Raw genomic sequence first — 24,659 nt, 5'->3', positions numbered from 1 at the left:
TTCCGGCACGTGAGCCGTGAGGACGTCACAGTTTAAAATTCTGCACATATCCTATCAGAATTTATCCTGTTCTCTCATATTATATATATATATATATATATATATATTAGGGATGCACCGAAATGAAAATTCTTGGCCGAAACCGAAAACCGAAAAAGAGAAAACCAAGGCCGAAAACCGAAACCGAAACACCGAAATAAATTATGACAATTATTAGTACCATTGCATTTATTGCTATGACCGTGTACTAACTTTACTAAAATTAAGACATTGCAATTGCATAAATTAATATTAAAGTTTCAAAGATAATTACAATTACATAACTTATTTAAAAAAAAAAACATAAAAATACATAATTACAAATGATGCAAATATTTATTAAGCACATTGCAACAATGCACAGTATAAAATAAAATTCAAACTAAAAATTTAGCCCACTCATGTGTATATTTAATAATAATGTACAGGCCTACTGGCCTGCAGAAAGGTTTTAAAATGAACAGTTCTCTCATAAAAACAAAGTGCATTTAGGTGAAGTGCATTTGAAATGTTTTTATGTAGGACTAGAAAGTGCATTACTTCTCCAGTAGGTAAGACTGTTATCACTTCTGGGGATGGGGACTTCAGACAGATAACCATCTAGCTGTTGAGCAGTTGAGCTTGTCATCTGCCTGACATTTGAGAAATATTTGAGAGAGTGTATTTAAATAGGGCCAGGGCATAAATAAACATTTTTATCAAATTAAAGCAGAAATCTAGCAGAAAATCTAGCATAAATATGGCTACAATCTGATATTATGTATGTATATATGTTTGTGTGTGTGTGTATAAGAACAAAATAGCCAACGTATTATTATTATTTGAGCCACTTTCTTGCAGAATTCCACTGAACATATCAGACAACGATGGTGTGCATGCCACTCATCTGGTGCAGAGACCAGTCTTTTTTTCTGCGCTCTGATCGGTCTCCTGCACTTGGCGCTTCTCCGTCTCCACGCGGGTTCTCCGCATCCAGCGCGGCCTGGATCATTTCTCGTGTGCGCTGCCTTATTTCCGCATCCAATGGTCATTATAACGCGGATCAAGCACATTCGCGATGAAGTGCAGAGGATCCGAGAAGATCTCAGTGAGACGTGTGCTAACAGACTTTATAAGACTGTACTTTTCATTGTTTTTACTTCGTGGTCCGTCTTAATCTCTTTGTTAGGAGACGCTTTAGTGCTGCGAATAAAGGAGTAAGAAGAGAGAGAATGTTCTCACTGGTGTTAAGTGAATGTCGTGTGGAGCTCGTGGTCTTTGCTATGCAGGTGCACGTGCAGGTCGCGGTTTCTGTTTGCGTCATCACAACATTTCGGCCGTGTTGTTTCGGTGATAAAAGTCTATCGGCCGAAAACCAAAAAGGCCATTTTCGGCCGAAAATTTTCGGTGGCCGAAATTTCGGTGCATCCCTAATATATATATATATATACACATTTTATTATACAAGTTTACTTCCCCTCTCTTAAACACAAGACAAGGGAAAAAACTGTCTTTATGTAATATCTTTAATAAACATCCATTACAGCAGTTATTAAAATATACCTCTCTCTACAGTTAAAAACAAACAAACTCAGGCATAGGTCCATTAAATGATTTTTTTACAGGCACTAATTCTTGAGCTCTGTAAAGAGCATGTAAACCATTTAAAAACACTGAACATTAAATCTGTACTGCGATACAGCAGAAATGCTGGAAGCTTGAGATGGAAGGATCGAGGTGATTCAAGATTCATTTTCAGTGTGGATTCTAATGCATAGTCATTCAAACACAAGGCTTGTTTTCAGGCACCTTGGCTAAGCAGAGAGAGCAAACACAAATATACACACATCAACCAGCAGTTAAATAAGCAGCTCTAAAACAGCTTTAAAATGGAGGTCCGTGACCTGATCTCTATACATTCTTACACTGTTCAGCTTTAATGCATCTGCTAAAAGGCAGGGTTGAAATAAAAGCATTCTTCTACACTTCAGTCAAATGTTCAGTGGCAAATTTGCATGTGACCAACAGAATCTGAGAGGACCCGCCTCCTAAAGGAACACGGGCTGATCCAGGCCTGTCAGGAGACGGTACGTTGATGTCGGCATAGTCTTCAGATGAATCTGTTACAAATAAGAGAAAAACAATTATGACTACTGTAAACTTGACATGATAGATGCCACTATCTATTTTCTAATTGTATGTTCCATATGATTGCAATCTCATAAAACTTTTAGTGTGTAAAAGACAAGACTGGTGATGTATGGTGATTTCTCCAATCATTTAATCAGCTTGAACACACCCCTGCAAGCTCAAGTTCATCTGTCTCCATTTTTGAGTGCATTGCTCACATCTCATAATCAGCAACGATGCACACAACCAGGTCACTGTCCTACATTTTTTATTTTTAGATTATCTGTTACATTCGCATACACATTACAACATGGAAAAGAAGGTATGTTTTTATTTGTTGTTAAAGGGATAGTTCACCCTCATGTTGTTCCAAACGTAAGACCTTCGTTCATCTTCAGAACACAAATTACGATATTTTTGATGAAATCCGAGAGCTTTCTAACCCTCCATAGACAGCAATGTAACTACTACGTTCAAGGCCCAGAAAGATAGTAAGGTATAAAGTGGGCAATATGTTTAAAGTGACTGCAATTATAAAGTGAAATCCACTTGTCTTACCTCTCCTACAGCACTGGACAGGATCTGGATGATCTTCTCATGAGGTGTAGCTACGACACTCTGTCCATTGATCTCAATGATACGGTGACCAACTCGAATGCCACCCCGCTCAGCTATTCCACCCCGCATTAAACTGCAAATCTATTGCAGAAATCACATTGATTTAATGTCAGACACTCAGTACAGTTGCACAAACATAAGGCGCGTTTCCATTACCATTCAAATTGCGCAAATTGAACTTGCGAATTGAAAATACACCTAATGAAAACGCGTAAATTTAGCAAAAACACCCAAATATTGCAAAAAAGTTTTCAGGGTGGTTTTCAGACAATGTGAGGAAAAAATGAATAATTTGTTAATTCGCATTGTGTTTATTCCAGCTGTATCACGCATGTTTCTGAAGCGGCTCTCTGTGTTGCTTCTGTGAAGATACTCTCATACACCTCCTTTGAATAATTATAGCCAAACTCAGTCAAACTCCCACCAAAATCCATTGCCATGACTTATCACGAAAGGCAAAAGATTGTGTTTTAGTCTTGTAATGTTTCATCCTTTTTATCGACGTTTATAAAATAATCGCCAAAGTTTTGCTCAAATCTGTAATGGAAATGCACCTATATTGTCATAAATAAGTAGTAAACAGCAGCTTACAATGCCATCTTCCACGCTGAAGCCCAGCTGATACTTGGGGTCCGGACGCTTAATGATCGCACTGGTGACAGGTGGACAGTGAACGATGCTGAGCTTTATTATCGACAGATTCTTTAAATCCTAGAGAATATGATAAATCAACATTTTGGCACGAGATGCAGAGAAATTATTAACTTTAATTTTAATTTCTGGCTGGTCTTACTCGTATAATACTTTGGCAGGTGGCGATGGGGAGGCCCACCAGACTGGTGCCATTAACGGACATGATGCGGTCGCCGATGCTCAGCTCTCCAGAGCGCTCTGCAGGACCACCGTGCAGCAGATTGGCTAAAACCACAGTCGGCAAGATGGAGCCCCAACCAGACTCCACGATCGCGACTCCTAAGATCTCTCCAGGCTTTTTTGATATGTACACCTGAAAATAAAAAGAGGTGAATGGGTTTCTTCATGTTATCTAGCCATTGAAAGCAAGAACGTTCAGCACAGATCCACATAGAGGGGAAGACATCCTCACCTCTCTGATGTTTTCAGAGCGAGAAAAGTGAACCAGGTCTCCGTTATAAAGTTCTTGAGTGCCGAGATAATCGCTGTACTCGCCTGGCCTCAGATCGCTAGCTTTTATTCCGTTAACATACAGAAACTGCTGATATGCAACACCAAAAGCCTGGCCGATGGCCTGTGCGATGATCTGAGCCTAAAGTAGACACAAATAAGAATAAGAAACTATGAAATGTAGATCAAATAATACCCCCCAAAAAACATATTTCTAAGTAAATGCATAATAAAAAACCCTATTATAATGACAATGGAACATTTTTATTTCATCCAATGCAAAACTAATTTTTAACAAGGTGGACGTCACACAGAAAGATCTGCAGAAAACACTCGCATCGTCTGAAGAAAACACATGGCAGATCATCCAGCACTTCTTCAGTGGTGCTGAAGAGCTAGCCGTCGAATCTGCTGATTTGCGATTGGCTGGCTTCCTGCGGGCCATCAGAACTACAATGTCCCCAATGTCTGCGATGTATGAAATCATTTGCAGAGCATGGTCCATCATGGCCTCCTGGAAGCATGAGAGAAGTCAGCCACACATCAAAGACGACAGCACTCACAGAACGTAAGAAGAACTGTCAGGTTCATCATTTGTCTAACCTGTGTGTCAGCACTCAGCACTTTGATTCTCTGTGTAGAAATGAACAGATCAACCCCGGTCATAGGCTGAGACTCTCCTTCAGGTGCCTAGATAGACATGCAAATATATATCAAATGGTGCATTAGCCATGTTAAAACTGACAAACTAAAATTGTAGAATTTCTAAAGAAAAATATGAGTAAAGGTTTTTTTCGTGTAAAACTCGTCAAGATAATGAAAGAGTTTGGGCTGTTCCTTAGTGGTCCAAGACAAACTTTTTAATAGGTTGAAAATTAAAAACCATCATTCCAAGTCATTCCAATCTCACACGACTCACATTTTCGAAACACAAAATAAGATATTATACAAATTAAGAAACCTAAAAGCTTTCGGTCAATCCTTTAGTATCCAGGTAACCAAAACTCTGAAGATCCAAAATGTCGTACAGTCAATCTGTACAAATTGAGCAGTTTAATTTAAGTTTCTTGAAGACAAATAAACACTGTCAACATGTAATATTATTCAATTATTATTTATTTTAAATGTATAACTCAACTGGGCATGCATATATAATCCTTATTGTTGATTCCTGTCATTTCACTTGACAACATTTTGTTAAATTTGATCTATAAATCAATAATATTCTTCCACCTTGATGCGATCCACAGCTTCCTGTGCCTGAGCCATCCGGGCATTGGTGGAGGGATTTTTCTCAGACTGCAATTGTGTAGATCCAAGATATTTAGCTCCAAAGATCACCCCATCCAGGAGGTCTTCAGGATCACATGGTCCAGGCACTTAGAACAACAGAAGATGACATTATCAACTATATCACGAGAGCTGTGAAAGCACAAGCTGTAAATACTTCTACACTAAACTTCATACCATTCTTATAAGCTGGCTGTGTTTCAGCTTCCTGTTAAAAGACAAAAGAAAATGAATGACAACACAAACAACTTAACTCTTTGGTTCCTCCTGTTCCTCCTTCCTGTTTCATTCAACTCAAAAAGTTGGAATATCCTAGTACTTTCACTTGAGAAAAGTACATTAAAAATATAAACATAAAAATAACAACATCATACGTGATTCCTGAAGTTTAAGTGATAAAATCTGCTCTACAGAAACGTATGGAAACAGGTCACAGAATAAAATTAAATTGAAATAATTGGACCTTTTTATCTCACAATTCTAACTTTATTTAAACTCCAAGTTTATATATATTAAATAATGAGATAAGATATCGTCATTCAGACTTTTTTTCACAGAAAAGAGATATTGACTCTGCATTGTAAGAAAAAAAAAGTCAGAAGAGTTATGAGATATAAGTTGTCAGAAACTTGAAATTGGAGAAATGCAGTTGGAATTGTGTGCAACAGATAATCAATTCTGAGAACTTATTTCTGTGTATAACAAACTGCGAGATGTAAATTTAATTTTTTCACAGAATTATGAGAAATAATGTCAGAATGTGAGATAACCAGTTCTTTGGAAATGGACTTCCATAGAAAACAACAGTGTAAACTACTTTAAATGAGCTTTTCTGTCAAGCAATGGGACACTTCTGTGGTGAAAGATGTGAAGCAGTAAACACAGCCTAACTAACTACAATCCAAAAGGACTAAAACCTGACCAGATCATTGTTTGGAGAGCTGGACTGATCCGCGCTCAGGCCTTCAGCCGGCGTCCACTGCTCCTCCTCTGTGATTCCTGAGACCAGCAGCTCATCTTGCAGGTGTCTGTGCCAAGCGTCCTCACTGTGAGATATGGAGATCATCTCATCTGCATCACTGCTCTGCCTTCTGAGCCCTGACTGATGTCCGGGGGTCACCAGGGGCGTGTGAACCAATGCTGGGGCGGTTCTGGGCTCTTCAGGCTCTGGCTCCTCTAGCAGCTGAAGCAGATCTTTCTGATACTCGTGTGAAAAGAGCAAAGCCTCATTGATGTTTCTATCTGCATCTGCACATGCCGACTGGACATTGAACTCAAGATCTTGGAAGAAGGAAGCAGCTCCCTCCGCTGGAGTATACGAATTGTGTGGAGCGTCGTGATTGGCTACTTCATCAGGTGTGCAGTGGGTGGGATTAGTTGATGATGGATGAAAAAGATGGAGCTGGGTGAGGAGACTCTGAATGTGCGAGTGGTCAATATCATGTTTCCCACTTTTTTCTTCAATCTTCTCTCTTTTCATTTCTTGATTCCTCACTTTTCGATCTCTGTCCTTGACATAATTTTCTTCTGTTTCTCGCTGCTCGTCCTGCTGTTGAAAAACACAAATTTCAGGCTTGTTCTCACTCATTTCTGGAGCCAAATGCTCTTCGGTTTTGTCAGAAGCTTCACTGGAGTCCTGAGCTCCATGATCACTTGGTGCAGACACTGTGTCTTCATTAAACCCCGTGTTGAAAGATCCAGAAGCCTCAAAATCTCCCACCGAACAGTTTTCAAGTTCTACAACTGAACCGGCTTCGCTGGAAGAGTCGGACCTCCAGTCCAGCGGTGGGGGCTCGATGGGGTTAAAGGAATCTAGATCCTCCAACTCAGGGTTCTGCCAATTTTCACTGTGTGAATTTGAGAGTTCCGGAGGATTAGTTGAGTAATCAAAACCATTAGAGGTCCAGTTTGCATCAGGCTGGGAATTCTGTTCTGACTCCAAACCCCCACTGTAGAGAAAATCATCTGCCATTTCTACTGGTGATACTTTGCCTCATCCAGTGACTTCTGAGCTTCCCTTAAGATGCTTAATAACCATTCATCTTTCAAGAAGAGCACTGATCCATGTAAAACGACCTAAATAACAGAATATCAAAGTGTAAGATTAAAACAAAGTAGAGCTGTGTGTCATCAGCATAGCATAGCCAAGTTAGAAGAAACCAATGTGTGTGTATGATGGGACCCAGTGATGTAGTGCATATGGAGAAGAGGAGAGGTCCTATAACTGATCCCTGGGGAGCCCCAATGACCAGTTGATGTGCTTTTCTAGTGACTATACATACTGTTCCAGTAAAATATTTAATCATACCATCTCGATCTTTATTATTATTATTTTCACCATTTTATAATTATAGTAAAGTCTTCAAAAACATGACAAAATACACCAGGTACTATGAGAATCCAGGAACTACCATTGTATATGAATGCGGTATTCATTGCTTAGTTCTCTTCAAAGTATCAGGCAGTCACTGTACCATGGTACAACCTCTGTATTTTTTGGTAAGGTCAATTTATAACGAGTTCTACAAAGATAAGATACGGATAATGAAAGATTTGTGTACTTGAGTAACTTTGATGGTTCAAAGAGCAACATGACACTGTTTATACATACAAGCATCATGAGAGAGCGACAAGTAGAAATAAGATTTTTGTGAACACATGATCCAAACACACAAAAAAGAAAAATCCGTACATTAACTTTGCTGTTATTTAATATGACGGCTTACCTTTTCTCTAGATCTTCATGTCTCACGCAAATCCTGGCAGTCGCTTAAAAAGCTGGAGATTGAAAACGGTCCAAAGGACGTCGTGTTTCAGTGAGAAATTCCTACAAAAGAACGGGATTCATTTTGTAAAGAACGGATAACTTTTACTCGGTTTTCACTGTGTTATTGTGCGACTCCACAGAACTTCAACGTAGTTCAGAACATCTGCACTGCGCATGCGCACCAGCTCAAGGCATGACCAATCAATCGTATAATCAAACTAGGAGAGCAGAGAATGTCTATTTGAATCCTTATAAAAATGACTCAAAAAAATATAAACGAGAAAGTAAAGGCTTTTACACATTTTGAAGAATCGTTGTTACGCCTGAAACATTCATATTAGTATACAAATTGTACATTTCTACAACTCCATTTATTTATTTACAAATATATTAAATTATTTTTTTCATTATTCACCTGTGTACCCTGTATAAATTGCACATTATTAAACATAATAATTAATTATTATATAACACATAATGATTACAGACATTAAATCAACACAGTCACTGTTTTGTATGAGTAAAGCCATTCAGTGCTGCTCTAGAAACATGCTCCTTCATCACCAGAGCTCATCTGTAGAAGGCCTTTCAGTGAGGGAACAGTCCAGCCGAGACCTCCCAAACTGCTCAGGATACTGAACACTTCCCCTCGGATCTGTGCTCGGCAGCATCCTGAGAAAACACTTCCTCGCCGACAGTCAGACACAAAGAGCCAATCTGTGTTCGTGCAGTGAATATGGAAACATTAACATTTAGACTTAAGGGTCATGCTTTTAAAAATGAACACCCAGCTGCTCTCAGCTGAACCTGACCTTTGTCATGTCTGTGCTTTTCTCTTAAGAATCAGGATGGAGCTGATGGATCTAAACACAAAGACTTGCTGTTTACCAAAAACAAACACACATTGCACAGTACAGGGTTATTAGTGTTAACTACGACTAAAATCTAAAACCTCATTTTCATTTTCTGTAGTTTAACATAAAATTAATATTGAAATAAAATTTCAGTGCATCCGAAATCACATGCCGTCTGAGTAGGTAGGGTAGATTAGAGTTATATGGGACACTGACTAATGTGGGACACCTAAGCTTCATTGCTTTTACAACACTAAAGTGAACATGATTGGTGCTGAATTCAAGCAGGGGTGTCAAGTTATTGAAATCATTTGACTTTCTGGAAATTATGTCAGAAATGTGGCCAAGAAAATCAACAAACGGGAAGTACCTCTTGTAAAGTTTACTGAAATGACAATGAATGAATGTTAAGGGTATAAATCTGTTCTAAATAAAACAATGTTCTAAATTGTTATCAAATTACTTTTGCGATGAATTTATACATCAAATTTTGCAATAATATTCTTAAAATGTGTTAAGAATATTTTCTATTTAAAGAAACCTTTGTTGTCCCACTTTAGAAAAGGATGTTTCAAAAATGGGACAGCATGCTTTGACTAATGTGGTACAGTCAAATATGCTATGTTATTCAACTGATAAAATGTGCATTAAGAAGGTTAAATGCCATATGTGTAATTTTGACAATTTTGGGGCTTATGATGCAGCAATATTATTTTTTTAAGATCCAGATTCACAATTTTAGCGACTAGAGGACAATGGGATCCTGGACCATGATGAGTCCATGACTGCCCAGGACTGCTTATTTCTGTTGTGAAGTGTTTTTACTATTACAATTTGATTAACACAAGCTTTTTGAAAAAAAAAAGAACAACATTTTGTTTTAGAAGTTTATACAAGTTAAATAACATTCCAATTAAATAACATTTAAAGGCATTCCATGTTCCAAATTTCATATCTTCTCAAAAAATTGTTTATTTAATTATTTTGCTATCTTTATTAAGTTCAATTTTATATTTTTGACTTCATTACAATGGTTAGTTTTATTTTTGTAAATAATGAAATAATAAATTATTTTAAATACTATAAGATTTATGTTACGAAATTGTATTTAACATTCCGTAAATAAACTTAACTAACATAAAATAATTAGGTTACTTTTTTTTTTTCTTTTTTTTTTTTTACTTTTGAAGACAATAAACTGTAGGCCTAATAAATTAATTAAGCAAACATGGGTATGCACATTTAGCCAGGAGTGTCAAATCTGAAGTTGACTTTGTAAATAAAATTGACCATTTATAAGCCAAAACATAGTGTCCCAGATTTGAGCATGAGCTGTCCCACATTATAAAATCCACAAATTCTTAAACACACAAGCAGCACTACTATATGTGTCATTTCCCCTTTAATTTCAATTTCTGAAAAATCTATTTCTGATTTAGATAGGGAACATCTATTTCATAATGATATATCATGATGTATAATTTTGGCTTCATAATGAAATATGATGCACAAGTCAATATGGCTAAAAGTGTCCCACATTACCCTAATCCACCCTACTACATTTGTCAAAACATTTATTTAAAATTTAATATGTTCAGTAAAAGTGTGTGTGCCTGTAATATGATTGCACTTCTGAGTGAATATCATCAATGCTGCCATATTGAAGGGTCGTTCCTAGTCTTGCGTAGCCAGACCCTCAGTCTGACGGCTGAAGGTCTGGAATTCAAGGCAGCTTTCATTGGCCAAGGCCCGCCCATAAGGCCTCAATGCAATGCCTATTATTTACACAAATAAAAAAAGTTAAGGTGCAATGTTAAAGCAATGGCTTGTTTTAAAGTGGTTCTCATCATATCTATATGAAAGGTCCTTTGCGGTGGAGCTAAGAAGCTCTATTTCATCTTCACTGTTTATTTCCTCTGGGGTTCCTCAGGGCTCATGTCTCTGTCCTCTGTTGTTCTCTAGAAAGATGCTTCCTTTGGGTTTCATCAGTCAAAAATGGAATGTGGCTTATCATTGTTATGATAATGACATCCAGATGTATTTGCCCCTATATGTAACAATGATTTTGGGTGTTTGGACGAAATTATTTTTGGCCCCCCAAGAAAGCCAAACAGCTTTCTGTACATCAAGGCCCCTTAGCCACTAATATCAGCACTCAAGTAAGAAACATTGTTGTAATCTTTGACTCGGAGTTGAAGTTTGATAGACAAGTGCTGTTGTTAAAAGTAGCTTCTACCAATTGCGAATTATTGCAGAATTGAAGAGAATTCTGTCTTTTAAGGACATGGAAACTGTGATTCATGCTTTTATTTCATCCAGATTGGATTATTGTAACTTGTTATATTTAGGGTTGTGTAAGAATCTCTCTCACGGCTGCAGCTAGACTGTTGACTGGCACAAGGAAGTGGTCCAGCATTTCTCTGATCCTGGCTTCCCGCTGATTTTAGAGTCCAATATAAAGTTTTAATGGTGTGCTCCAAGTACATTTCATGTCTGTTACAGCAGCACTATGTTGCTAGACCTCTAGATCATCACAGAGTTTGCTCTTACATGTTTCCAGATCACGGTTGAAAACCAAAGGTGATCGAGCCTTTACTGTGGCAGCCATATCTTAGTCTCCCATTGCACATTAGATAATGTGACTCATTAAATCAATGTTGAAAACACACCTTTACTCCATTGCATGTTGCCTCTAGCTTTTGGGACACCGATCAGTGATGTATATTGTTGTGTATTGTCTGCTTGAGTATATTTTTAGACATTTAAAGCACTTTTGGTCAACTGCGTTTGTTTTAAAAAAACTCAAGTCATTTCAAAGACTGAATTTCACACAGAAACAAGGAAACAAAGGATAATTTGCCTGCACTTAGTGTGGGAAGAGTTTGATTCAAAAAGGACATCTAAATGATCACACGAGAATTCAGACTGGAGAAAAAATGGTTGGACGCACTCAGTGTGGAGGAAGATTCAGATAAATCCTCAGCTCTCTCATGCTGGAGTGAGATCAGTCAGCTGTGAACAGTGTGATAAAACATTTGCTTAAGCTTAAAAACACATCTTTAAGTTCATGTAGCAGTGAAGCCTCACTTTTGCTCTGTTTGTGGAAAGAGTTTTACACATCTGTAAAATTTACAAGTTCATGAGAGGATTCATACTGAAGTGAAACCTCATATGTGCTTCGACTGTGGAAAGACCTTTACTACAACGGGCAGCTTAAAAACACACCAGAGAATTCACACTGGAGAGAAACCTTACAAGTGCTCACACTGTAACAAGAGTTTCACTGATTCAGCAGCTTTGAAAAAACATGAGACAGTTCACACTGGAGAAAAGCCATTCCAGTGCTCTTCAAGTGGGAGGAGATTCACAGAATCATCTACAGGCTCATAACAAACAGCACTGCTTGTTTAAGTGATGGATAAATATACTTCAGATTCAATATGAAACAGCTTATTCTTATATAAATATATTTAGAAGGGCAATCCTTCTCATTATATAATCTCTGACACACAAATACACACTGAGAAAGATAAAAAATTAAATGTGATCTGTGTAATTTAGCAGTGAAATACTTGTTTTACAACTGCTACTAGTTAAAATAGGCCTAAGCATAGAATTTAAGATAAATTATATGTTTATACCTTATATTGTTGACAAACAATTTGGTAAACCATGATGTTTTCAAACTGATTTTATGTGGTCTGTCCTTGCATAAAGTTATGATTGTCAGTGTCGCAGATGTTCCTCTAGATTTGTTTTCATTTCCACCATCGAGTTGAATGAATCTACTGTAATTCATGAAACCAGTCAACTGATTCAAATTGCCTTGTGTATCAGATTGTGATTTTATTTCTACTGTGAGAAAACTAAATTGGATCTTAAATGCATTGTATTAATAAATTTCTTTATTAAAAAAATATATATATATTTTTTTACAATTGCTAGAACCAGTTGAGATTGTGTTGGAGGACGATCTTTGCTACAGTTATGAAGAATAAGTAGACTTGAGACACTGCTGTGCTAAACTAGTTGGGAGAACTGTGTGAAAATGTTAAAAGTGGCCCAAATATTGAGATTCCTGGTTTTCGGCCAGTAGAGGGCGCTCGTGCCACGTGTGTTTTTCAGACAGCGAGTACATTTCTACTGTATTATTTATTAGGAGTATTCATAAATTAGTTAGTTCATATTAGAGAACCAGATAGAGAGGTTCCAGAATTCACCCGAATTTAATCGTTAATCTGAGATCATTACTTTCGAAATAAACCACGCATTAGATTTAATACTGGATGGTTGTCGACATCTAATCCTGATGTCCTGATGATAGGCTTCACAGCATAAAAGTAAAACTATGCAAACACACACACACACACACACACACACACACACACACACACATATTTACAGGGTTAAGTAGATGTAATAAGCATTATTCTCTGAATAATTTGTTTCTGGGTGAAGTTTAATGATTCCACAGATGTTCCTCGAGATGTCGACATTTGTTTTCGTTTTAACCACGTGTTTGTGATTGACTGTGTATCAAGGTGAGTGCATTATTTTATTTTATTATTAATTGGCAAAAATCTAAATCTGACCTATAAACATGCATTGATCGACCAGTGTCCGATTCCCGAATGACTCTTTAGAGTCGGTTCATCGTATTGAATCATTTACACAACCAGCCGGAGTCGACATATGTGGCTTTGCACAACATATTAAACAAATTAAATGCTTGTTTTGCTTTCTAAACTAGTTTAAAATCCATATTTTTGACACCAGTCTTGCGTTAGCTAAGTAGACTTAGTACGAGAAATTATTCATTTTCACGTCAGACCAAAGCAGTCAAGAGCCGATGTCAGTGCAGCTGTGACGTCATCAAGGAGTCTACCAAAGTCTGTATAAAAGCAGGTGTCTCCTGCACCTGTCAATCATAGCTGAGTGTGCTGGCGAAGACAACGCTCTACTGTTGAAGGGAGCATTGCATTCTACGTGTTTGTAAAGAAGAAGAAGAACAAGAAAAAACTAGCATCACAACAAGCAAACAAATAATTTTAATTTGAACAATTTTGGATTGTCACATATGTAAAAAAAAAAAAAAAAACATCTGACAGTAAATATATATATATATAAAAACATCACTTTACAAAATATTCTTTCAATCATAAAATGTATAATAATTATAATGTTCCGGGATACTTATTTCTACAATGTACAAAGATTTGAGCTTTAGTTTTCCTAAAGCAAACATCTTCAAATCGTGTCCGTCACTCATTCGATGGCGTCCAGTCTCTATATGCTTTCTCGGGTGAAAACACTTTTAATCATATTGATGATAACCATCATTTTCAAGCAGCTCAGCAGTCATCATTGTCATATATATCTGCCAGTAAGCAAACAAACAAACAATAAATCAAATGAGCTAATTGATGTAGATTATATGTGTGTTTATATGTGTGTGTGTGTGTGTGTGCGTGTGTGTGTGTGTACCTGAAGCAGTATCAATGTCATCATAAACCTCATTCTCTCTGAAAATAGAAGTAGAGGATTTGATCACATTTAAGCAAATATGAATTACTGCATTTCAATTAAAAATGTAAATGAATACATACTCATGCATAAGGTAATTCAAAGGGACATATCCAACTGTGCAATGAGAAAAAGCATCTGATTAATAATACTGATCAATAATTTTATACTTCTGTTTTTACGTGTACTACTTTAACACACATATTTGAAACAGATATCTTTATTTCTCAGTGCTCTGGGTTTTAATGACTGAAGAACAAAGCCAGAGCTTGAATAGCACACATATATTTCCCAGCAGGTGGTGTGTGGGACTCACATTTCCCCTGTCTATTACGGCAAAGAACATGCTTCTTGTTGGTCTCCTGTATAACATCCAGAAGCTCTTCACGGACCACATCCAGGTACTTGCTCCCACCCTTCTTCAGATTGGCATTAGGATCCACCATCATGGTGTGCAGAACTCGGATGGGCCCTTCAAACTGTTAAATAGTTTCACATATTTGATATTTTTACTACAGTTATGGATATCTGATATCTTCTCACGGCAATGATCAACAAGAATCAAAGCTTATCTGTTCTGTACAAATGGATCAAAGTAAGACAGATTCACCTTGAACTTCTTTCGAAACTCTTTCTCCTCTTTCTCCCGCTGCTTGGTCTTTATCGGGTCGTGGCTAAACAAATCATACGGTATTAATTCTCACATATATGGTGTTCACTACAGTGCATAGAAAAAAATCAAATAAAACACCATTCATGGTGTGATGTTCATTTCAAGAAAAAAAAAAAGAGACTGTAAATGATTAAAAAAAAATTCTGATGTTAAACATTGAGATATACATCTTTACTGCTTAAAAATAGTAGTTTGATGATTAATGATCAGTACAGAAATCTCCAGGTTAGGGAAGCTAAGACAAAGCCCTCTTTTTCCCTGTGGTTTCAGGCAGTTATCCATTAACACACAGTTCAAATATGAGGGTTTGTCATTTGTTCAAAGCGCATGGAGCTGAAGAGAGACACGTCAGCAGCTTTTTGTATGGACAATATGAGACGAAAATAGCAAAGGGAAGCACATTTACATAATCGCTGTGATTATTGGGTTTAAGACACACACAGACTTTAAGATGCGGACACATTAGTGAAATTTCAGCTAAATGGTGTGAGCAAACAAAGTCCATTGTCTGCTGTTAAAGGTATACGTATGTGCATCAATCACACAGACGTGACTTTTAAACCAAGTGGCTTTCTGTTGTTTAACACAGCAAATCTGTGACCAACTATAACCCACTGCAAAAGCTGTGAGGAAACTGTTCACCCTCGAGTGAAAATCCCACCTGCGTTGATTCCTAATGAAATAACTGGATTTCTCTTGCAAGAATTCCCCAAACGATGGTGATTGTGACCGCACCTTTACTCAGGTTATATTTAATCTGACATAAAATGAATGAAAATGAGGCAGTAATGTTCTAGTGTCCTAAATCATTTCAAGTTTAATGTTCGTATTTTGTACCTCAGTGATCAACGTTAAAGTTCAGAGCACACTGAACAGACTGTACATCAGATCCCTCATAACCTCATTTTCATTTGTGTGAAATGTAATATTTGTTACTCTTCTTATAAAAAATGTAATTAAGAGCACCTGATCTCTGGGGGAGGAGGGGGAAACTCTTCCCGATCCACGTCATCATATAAATCTGAGAGAAACAGAGAACATGCTAATCAGTTCAGTCCAGAAAAATGAAAAATCCCCTCAGAAAGTAAAAGTCTGTATAGGATTACTCACCATCGCTGTGAAAACTGCTGCAAACAGAAAGAAAAAACAACACAATGTGAGCTGATGATAGTAAAACGCCCTCGGTGTGCCCTCAGCATGAGGCTCGGGGTCTCACCTGTCCAGCTGGTCGTTGGATCCGATATCATCGTATACTTCTGGGTTGATGGGCCGGACTCCAGAAGGGTGGAGGGAGGATGTGGCTTCACGGATTTTCCTCTTCACTTCTTCATAATCCACATCCACACAGGAGTTACTGATGTAGCCGACTGCAACAGTAAACGCATACTCATAACTTCATGAATACTGTTGTTTTCTATCCTCATTAAAGGGGTAGTTCATTCAAACATGAAAATTCGGTCATTGGCACATTATGGAAATGTCTGTCTCTGTTCCATTACATTGCAACTTCAACTTATATTAAAGCATATTCTAACCCAGAATATTCCTATAAAGTCTTTAGCAGCACAATAACAACTTTGGTTGAAATTTTCTTAAAGGGATAGTTCACCCAAAAATGTAAATGTAGTCATTAATTACTCACCCTCATGTCCTTCAAAATCCACAAGACCTTCATTCAGCTTCAAAACACAAATTTGATGAAATCTGAGAGCTTTCTGACCCTCCATAGACAGCAAAGCAACTACCATGTACAAGGCCCAGAAAGGTAGTAAAGACATCGTTAAAATAGGCCATGTGACATCTGGTTTGACCTTAATTTAATGAGGCTACAGAAATACCCTTTGTGTGCAAAGAAACGAAAAATACTATTTTATACAACTGTTTCATGAAAGACCTGAATTTACTGCGTCTTGTTTGCATGCAGATGAACTACTTGGTACTATTGTGAACGCACGATGACTGACACTATTTTACCGATGTCCTTACTATCTTACTGGGCTTTGAATGTGGTAGTCATGTTGCAGTCTATGGAGGGTCAGAACTGAAGTTACAATGTAATGGAAGCAGAGACAAATATTTCTATATTGCCCAATGCATCTGATTGAAACAGATTATCGAAAAAATATATATATAGGGCAAGGACTGAGATACCAATGAAATGGATGTAATGACATCCTTTCGTCTATATTTTGATATACATTTATGTGAAAAGATTAAATAAAATTAAATAAAAAAATTGGATTGAGATTAAATCCAAGTACTGACAAATCCTTAATTCCATATTTTGACATATATTCAAGTGAAAATGAAAAGAAGAAAATGTACGAGAAGGACTTGTATCCAGAAAATAGAAGCAGCCAAAAAAAATAAAAAAAAAAATAAATAAATCACTCAAACCTAAATGACACTAAATTTCCTTAAAATGTATTGTGTGCTATTGATATAAGGTCTCCTTACCGTGAAATATTTCTAAGTTCAATTACACAACCTCTTTGCAATAATGTGGTTTAAGTGATTTTATTTCTTTACAGAACCATGGACTGTAGAATAGAATAGAATAGGACTTGGTATATAACTGATATTCTTTCTCCCTCACTTCTGAAATGATGAAAACAAGCAGCACACTTCTGATTTAAATCAGAAAGCTGAATTCACTTCCTCTGCTGAATGTCTTGCGTCACAGACCTCTGTCGTAAGTGCACTGCTGTGAACCCAATGTGTTTGTCTTCAGAAATTAAGGAACTAGTCAAAACGATTTTCTGTGGTTTATCGAGAGCATGTCTCAGTATTTGACTTACTGTTGCCCTTCAGGTTTCGTGCCAGCCATTTCCCCCCAGGGTTGTTGTTCACGCGGATGATCTCCACGTTCTCTCCCTGTCGCACACTCAGGTCACTCTTCCCGCCCTGCCAGTCCTCTCTCACACGAGCCATGTGGATCACCTCAATCGGTCCATTCAGCTATGCACGCAAACACAATTATTTACATGCTAATATCTGTAGGAATCAGGCTAAAACATACAGAACCACATTTATGATCTCCTTATTTAGCTTATTACCTTAAATTTCTTCCTATACTCATTTTCCAACTTTTGTTTTTCCTTCAGTTCTTTCTTGTCCAGCTCTGTCTTTTTAGTCTCTTTTATTACTTTCTTCTCAGCAGGAACAGGTCTGGGACATACAGAAATACATAAAGGAACCAGAGTGACTTTCTTTCTCCGGTGGAATCCAAAAAAGAGAAATTTCATGAATGTTCACACTGCTGTTTTTAGAGTATAACCTTTGCTTTTATAATTTAAGTGACAATTCTGCAGTCTGTGGCTACAACATCTGGATATTACAAGAGATTTTCTTCCATTTACTGATACATTACGGAAAGATTATGATATCCTCTGTAGAATGCATTTGTAATAATAGTCAAGAATTCTTGTACTTAAAATTCAGTTTTGCTTGATCAACCTTAAAAATTAAACAGGTTACCATATTTTGCTACTGTACTTTTTAGACACAGATTTACTCTTGTGCACAAAATTATTGCAGGTAAAAATAAGCCAGTGATTAATTTTATTTTATGGCCAATTACCCATATATTAACAAATCTAAAATTTGCAACTGTTTTCTCTAAATACACTACATTCCAAAAGATTGGTATATGCTCATCAAAGCTCAATTTATTTTTATGAGAAAAAAAAAATCAGTAAAAACAGCAATATTGTGAAAGATCACACTTTAAATGAAATAATTTGTATTTTAATATTTTTAATGTAATTAATTCCTGCTGATTTGCCACATAAAAAAATAAAAAAAAATATATATATATATATTATTATTATTATTATTATTATCAATGTTGCATACATTTGTGCTTTTCTTTCCTCTTTATTATTATCTAGCTTATTAATTTTTTCTGTGGAAACCGATACATTTAAAAGGTTAAAATGAACAGGATTTATTTAAATTATAATTTTTTTAAATTGTAAATTCGAAAATTTTAAATTTCTTTATTGTCACTTCAGTAATTTAAAGCATCCTTGGTGAATAAAATCATTAATATATTAAACTTTTCAACTTTTGAAAAGTATAGTGGAAGTTAAAAAATAAAACACTAAAAACTAAAATGATTAAGAATGCTACAAATGAATTTAGCATCATATTGCAACGCACAGTACATTAATTTTAATATTTGCAAAGATCACATATACTTTTGATAAAGATTAACAGTTTAAGTGAGTGTTAGTTTACACACACATACACACACACACACACACACATATATATGTAGTTTAGTTTAGTTTTAACAGAGGTCTGGGTGGACTGGGAAGGGAACTTTGCAACTTTGCATTGTAAATGAACATTGATATGATTTACCTGTCTGGGTCTTCATAGATTTCTTGATCGCTGTCCTACAATGAGCACATTGGAAAAAAATGAAAAATGAAAAAAACACATCAGATCGCATGTCACAGTCAGGTGGTTACAGACTGCCCCTTAAATATACATCCTGTCTTTCGTTCTATAACACATAAACTCAAAATTAACCCAACAGACCGACCTCATGCTGAGAAGGGAATCCGTCTATCCATGAGTCTATAATATGAAAAGACAAAAACAGTGAATGTTTTTATGGTAACAAGTCAGCTTCACATAGAAAAGAAAAAACCCCAAAACATTCGAAACAAACGCTAGATTATATGTGACCCTGGACCACAAAACCATTCTTAAGTCGCAGGCGTTTACTTGTAGCAATAGCCAACAATACACTGTATGAGTCAAAATTATCTTTTATGCCAAAAAATCATTAGGATATTAAGAAAAGATCACGATCCATGAAGATATTTAGTACATTTACTACAGTAACTATAACAAAACTTAATTTTTGACAAGCAATATGCATTGCTAAGAAGATTATTTTGCACCCTCAGATTCCAGATTTTCACATTTTCGATTTTGCCCGATCCTAACAAACCAAACATCAATTGAAAACTATTTATTCAACTTTCAGAAGATGGGTCCAGGGTTCACAGTGTCCATGCAAAGTCCACCGTAGTGAAGGTTGCTGTGAATAGTCACCGAGGCACTGCTTTGTGGCTGCTATGGTTTATTTTCAGCTCATTGCTATGTGGTTTCCAGCAGGCACGAGTTAAAAAAGCCCTCCCTCACGTCCCTATGATAGTCTGATCTTCTTTTTCATCTGCTTTATAACCCACCAGCTGAAAACTACATGCACGTTTACCTCTTGGCTTATGAGGTGTGGGAGGAGGTGGTGGGAATGCGCTGATGTCATCATAGTCTTCTTGGTGGTCCACGTCTCTGATCCACACAACACATGGAAATGAGAGGTAGTTAGTAACCCTATCAGACTCAATAACAGCAAACATTTATAATAAATATTATAAATAACCATTATGTCACGCAATACATGCTATCATAAAAATCTACAAAAAGAGTCAGGAAATGCCACAGTGCGTGCATGACACCCACATACTTCCAGGGCGAAAGACCGCTCTGTGTGATGCACGCATCAAGCGATACAACAGAATGCAAGAAGCTGTTCGGTGCAATTCAGAATGATTCCTCTTTATCATTTAGAGATGCAGATCAGATGTGGAAACTATGTGTGTAACAGTTTCTCTTCCACACTTTGGCAGCTTCTTATAGACAACCATGTATTACTCACAATTCAGAAAACGATGACGTCATCTGGCTGGGTTTGTTTGGTGGCCAAGGCGGTCCTACACAAAAAACATCATAAATACTGAATTAAACATGCTTCTTGTTACATACACACATCTCGCCTAACATGGAAAAAGTCTGTGGACAACGGTTCACATTATAAATTCCTGTTAGTCTGCATTAGGTTGTATAAATGCAAATATGTATTGATGAGTGATGTATTTTTATTACTGATTTGTATGTAGACGGAAAAAGGCATTTGTTTGGGCTCCTACCTTTAGAGCTTTGGAGATCTGTGTTTCTTTTGGGAAGAAAAACGGGGGCTTTTTTTCGTAAGTGATCCAGGTTTACAGACGGAGGGCGTTTTGGTTTGGAGGGCCGCGGGCCGACATTGGGAAGCGGCTTTCTTAGCGGTGTTACATCTGGCATGCTCCTCTGGCTCGGCAGCGGTGGTTTGGGCGGTGCAGAAGTAGCTTTCGAGTCGCCGGGCTGTTGAAGTATCTTGCGCTGGAGAAGTTCTCCTGTCAGCTTGACTCTGCTCGGCACGCTGGCCTCCGTAGGGGGCGTTTTAGGACTGTCCTGGGCTCCCAAACGAAGAGAGGGAGGAGGTCTTGGGAAGACTCCCTGAGGACCCGAATGAAACATCTCTGGCTCACTATGAGCGTTCAGAGGAAAGACTGGTCTTGGAGGCACAGCTGAAGTCTTGTTTCGGAGAGCTCCATTGGTAAGAGACTCCGACAGCGCACCAACCGTGTGAGGTTTGCCTGCTGATCCACCTCCGGAAGCTGCCATCGCTAACTGAGCGTGAAATCTGGCCCGGAGGGCCTTGACATCCACATTTTCCTCCTGTAAAGAAATACAATCAATTCTCATCTGAGCTATGTAAATGTAAAACCCTGTTAACGTTAGGTTGCCTTACTCCATATAGTGAAAACTGTAATAGCTCCAATGCATTTTTACAGTAAAATACTGTTAAAGTTATACTGTTACTGCTATTCATCATACAACTTACAGAGAAAAAACATACAGTATGTTGACATTTCCTGAATCCTCTGTGTGACAGATCACATTTGATGACTCTTCTTTGTTATCAGTTATGAACATGTTACATTTTATATTGTTTAATGTTTATTACCATAAAGGTGTTTTGTATTTGAGTGCATAACTACTTAGTATCTAGTTCAGATTATGGGAAAACTACTTGTGATGAACTCTGATTAATCATGTGGCTTAATCTTTATCGCCTGTGTTTTTAAAGTGGTTGCCCATGTATTATAAAAATAAAACACATATTTTAGTAATAGATTAACACTTTGCAAGTTCATGAAACGTTGTTTTATTTAACTGGATATATTTAATATTTAAAATGTTGCTATTATATGTTTTACAGTAGAGTTCAACTACACTTGCCCTTTTTACCGTATAGATTTCACTTTTTTACAGTTTAACGTAGTAGCAGCGTGACGGTTTTTCCTCTGGATAGTGTTAATGTGGAGCATTCTCAGCTAATCAAAATGAAATATATATAAAAGGAATATGCTTCAGTAAGTAGTAGACGGACGCGGTGAAGGAAATGACCCTTCAGAGTTAATCATTCACACAGTTAGATGGTTTGATGTCGTGTTCGGCGCTGGTTTGTGCTGCGTTTCTTTCGAGAGAAACTGGGCCAACCAGTACATGACACCGTTTGAGCTCTGATGGCTTCTGTCACATTAAACAACCATCTAAACAACATTTGACCTAGTGGGTGCTTTACCACACAATTATAACAGAAAAAGTGTGCATGAAGGCTACAGAGCAGGTGTGAACTTTCAAAAAAAAAACATTAAAAAAACACCACAATGTCTGACTTGAGTAACTACTACAGAAGAACTGTCAAGAGCGGATAGATGGACACACAGAAGAAAGCATTTAAGGCTCAAAATACATTTTTGAATACTTGTTTATTCAAATAGCTTGTAAGGTAAACTATTGTTTCCTTGTTTAAACACCATCTTAAACCAAAAGTGTAGACTGTACTCGTCAGTAGGGCCACAGATGCTATCGACAGAGATTAATTTGTATTGAACCTGACACCTGTATTAGAATACACTGTTAATGGCCCAAAAATAGGCATTGATCAAAATCAGTTGTGGAAGGCAGAAGTTTTTAGCAGAAGTATGCCATCGCTGTGTAACTATAATAGACCTCAGAACCACATATTGTCATCACTGCATCTCGTTCCCTGATTAGGACTGGGCTTCGAATGTCTCTAATTAGATGACCTTCTTCCTAAAACGTGATGTGCATGCATTATTTTCAATGATTTTGCATGCATCTGTCAATCTGCATTGTGTTTTGAAAGAATAACTCAAAGACATCAGACGTTGCGGGGAAGATAATGAACTGTCACGAACTGTTTCAGAAGTGAGCAGCCGATTCAGAACAATAGTGAGGCACAGGAAGTGCCTAAAACCGCACACCTTCACACAGCACATCACTCAGCAGTGGTTGTCCTAGAGACGACAGTCAGACGCCAACCAATCAGCTGCATGCTCTGCTAAAAACGCAAGCCATGTCAGTGACAAAAGAAAAATGAAAGCTTTTCTTAACTGTTCTTAGCCACAATCCAAACAATTATATCATTCATGCTTTGAAATCACACTAAAGTCGGCGTTCGTAATTTTAGAGGCTCGTTTTTTTTCATTCGTATGAGAATTTCAGTGTGACGTCTTCAACTGAGGCATGAGATTATCACTCAAATCTAGTTTTAAAAATCAGAAAAACACATGACTGACCACTAATCAGAGCATCTGCAGTCTATGGTCATTGCCGTCCATTGATAAAGTCTGCATCAATAAACAAAACTATGATTTATTACAGTACACCATGAACAATATACCTTTCTGTTGATTTGACACTATGTCGACGCAAAACTTCGCTCTAATTTAGCATAGCATACACTTAACAGATCCAGATATCAATTTATTGAAAAGATGTGAAAAGATACGAGGAAAGCAGATCTTTACAGGCTTTCACACTAGGCTACAGTTCACTTTCTTAATGCAGATTTCGACTCGGGGTTAGGCTAAGTGATATTTTACATCATCACTTCGAAAGGAAGTTGAAATGTGTGAAAGGTATTCAGTGTAGAAAAAAAGGTAACACTTTAGTATGGGGACCGATTCTCAATATTAACTAGCTGTTTTCTAGCATGCCTATAGTTAAGATATTTAATGTTTATTCGTACTTATACAGCACATATTCTGCAAGAACATATTCTACATCCCAACAACAAAACTTAACAACTACCTTAATATTAATGAATAGCAAATTAGCAGTTTACAGAGGCAAAAGTCATAGTTAATGGTTTGTTAATAGCAAGGATTTGAGTGTGACCCAAAGAAATCTAATAAAAATCATGAAACAAAACAACACAGGGTGAGCTAGTTTAGGGTTAGTGAGGATTTAGGGGTGTTTCTCAACACAGTTCTGAGAGGTTTTACTGACTGTGTCTTAAAACAGAGATCTGTGAGGAACTAAAGAGCACACACACAGTATCCGAGGGTCTCTGCTGCTGCTGATGATGATGATGTGACCCAAAATGATGTTTTGAGACACAGCCTGAGCACTACAGCCCGCTTTTTAAAAGTATGTAACAACAACAACAACAATACACCTTAAAACATGTGAAGCGAGTATTTAAATTTCAGATCTGATCAACTTTATGATATATCAGTAGGCTATCATAATTAACTGATACCTCAGCAGTCGTCTAATAATTCAATAGGAGGTTTGAAAATAGCTATTCGCGGTATTTTGTCTAAAAGAGAATCGAGCTGGCCTTACCATGTGTGTTGTGTCCACAGATAGTTGTCATGTGAGTGGAGCTGAAGAGAGAGGCAGACTGCAGCAGTTTCCTGAAGCTCAGAAGAAGAGCGACCACTCGAAACTGTTACAGCAGGAAGTGCTCGAGAAGCGAATGAAGGCCAAT

General features: G+C 37.2%; 2 protein-coding genes across 2 annotated transcripts; both read right to left on the bottom strand.

Annotated features, from left to right (window-relative positions):
- Window positions 1-1,526: 1,526 nt before the first annotated feature.
- LOC113069427 (amyloid-beta A4 precursor protein-binding family A member 3) lies at window positions 1,527-8,159 on the bottom strand. Its single transcript, XM_026242527.1, has 11 exons — window positions 7,926-8,159; window positions 6,122-7,275; window positions 5,377-5,407; window positions 5,143-5,288; window positions 4,513-4,599; window positions 4,247-4,423; window positions 3,872-4,051; window positions 3,560-3,772; window positions 3,358-3,477; window positions 2,707-2,847; window positions 1,527-2,138 (listed from the first exon to the last, which is right to left on the bottom strand). The coding sequence occupies exons 2-11, from the start codon at window positions 7,169-7,171 to the stop codon at window positions 2,067-2,069; spliced, it is 2,217 nt and encodes a 738-aa protein (XP_026098312.1). The 5' UTR covers window positions 7,172-7,275; window positions 7,926-8,159; the 3' UTR covers window positions 1,527-2,066.
- A 5,760-nt stretch (window positions 8,160-13,919) lies between these two features.
- LOC113069426 (FYN-binding protein 1) lies at window positions 13,920-24,659 on the bottom strand. The gene is made up of 16 exons (XM_026242526.1): window positions 24,515-24,659; window positions 20,962-21,532; window positions 20,691-20,745; window positions 20,247-20,323; window positions 19,566-19,600; window positions 19,382-19,416; window positions 18,073-18,184; window positions 17,815-17,974; window positions 16,233-16,383; window positions 16,127-16,143; window positions 15,983-16,037; window positions 14,954-15,017; window positions 14,660-14,822; window positions 14,427-14,460; window positions 14,305-14,342; window positions 13,920-14,197 (listed from the first exon to the last, which is right to left on the bottom strand). Exons 1-16 carry the CDS (start codon window positions 24,515-24,517, stop codon window positions 14,172-14,174), a joined length of 1,596 nt encoding a protein of 531 aa, XP_026098311.1. The 5' UTR covers window positions 24,518-24,659; the 3' UTR covers window positions 13,920-14,171.

This window comes from Carassius auratus, unplaced genomic scaffold, assembly GCF_003368295.1.
Source record: "Carassius auratus strain Wakin unplaced genomic scaffold, ASM336829v1 scaf_tig00001591, whole genome shotgun sequence".
Taxonomy (NCBI): Eukaryota; Metazoa; Chordata; class Actinopteri; order Cypriniformes; family Cyprinidae; genus Carassius; species Carassius auratus.
Note: the sequence above shows the minus strand (reverse complement) of the source record. Positions and strands in the feature narration are given on the sequence as shown.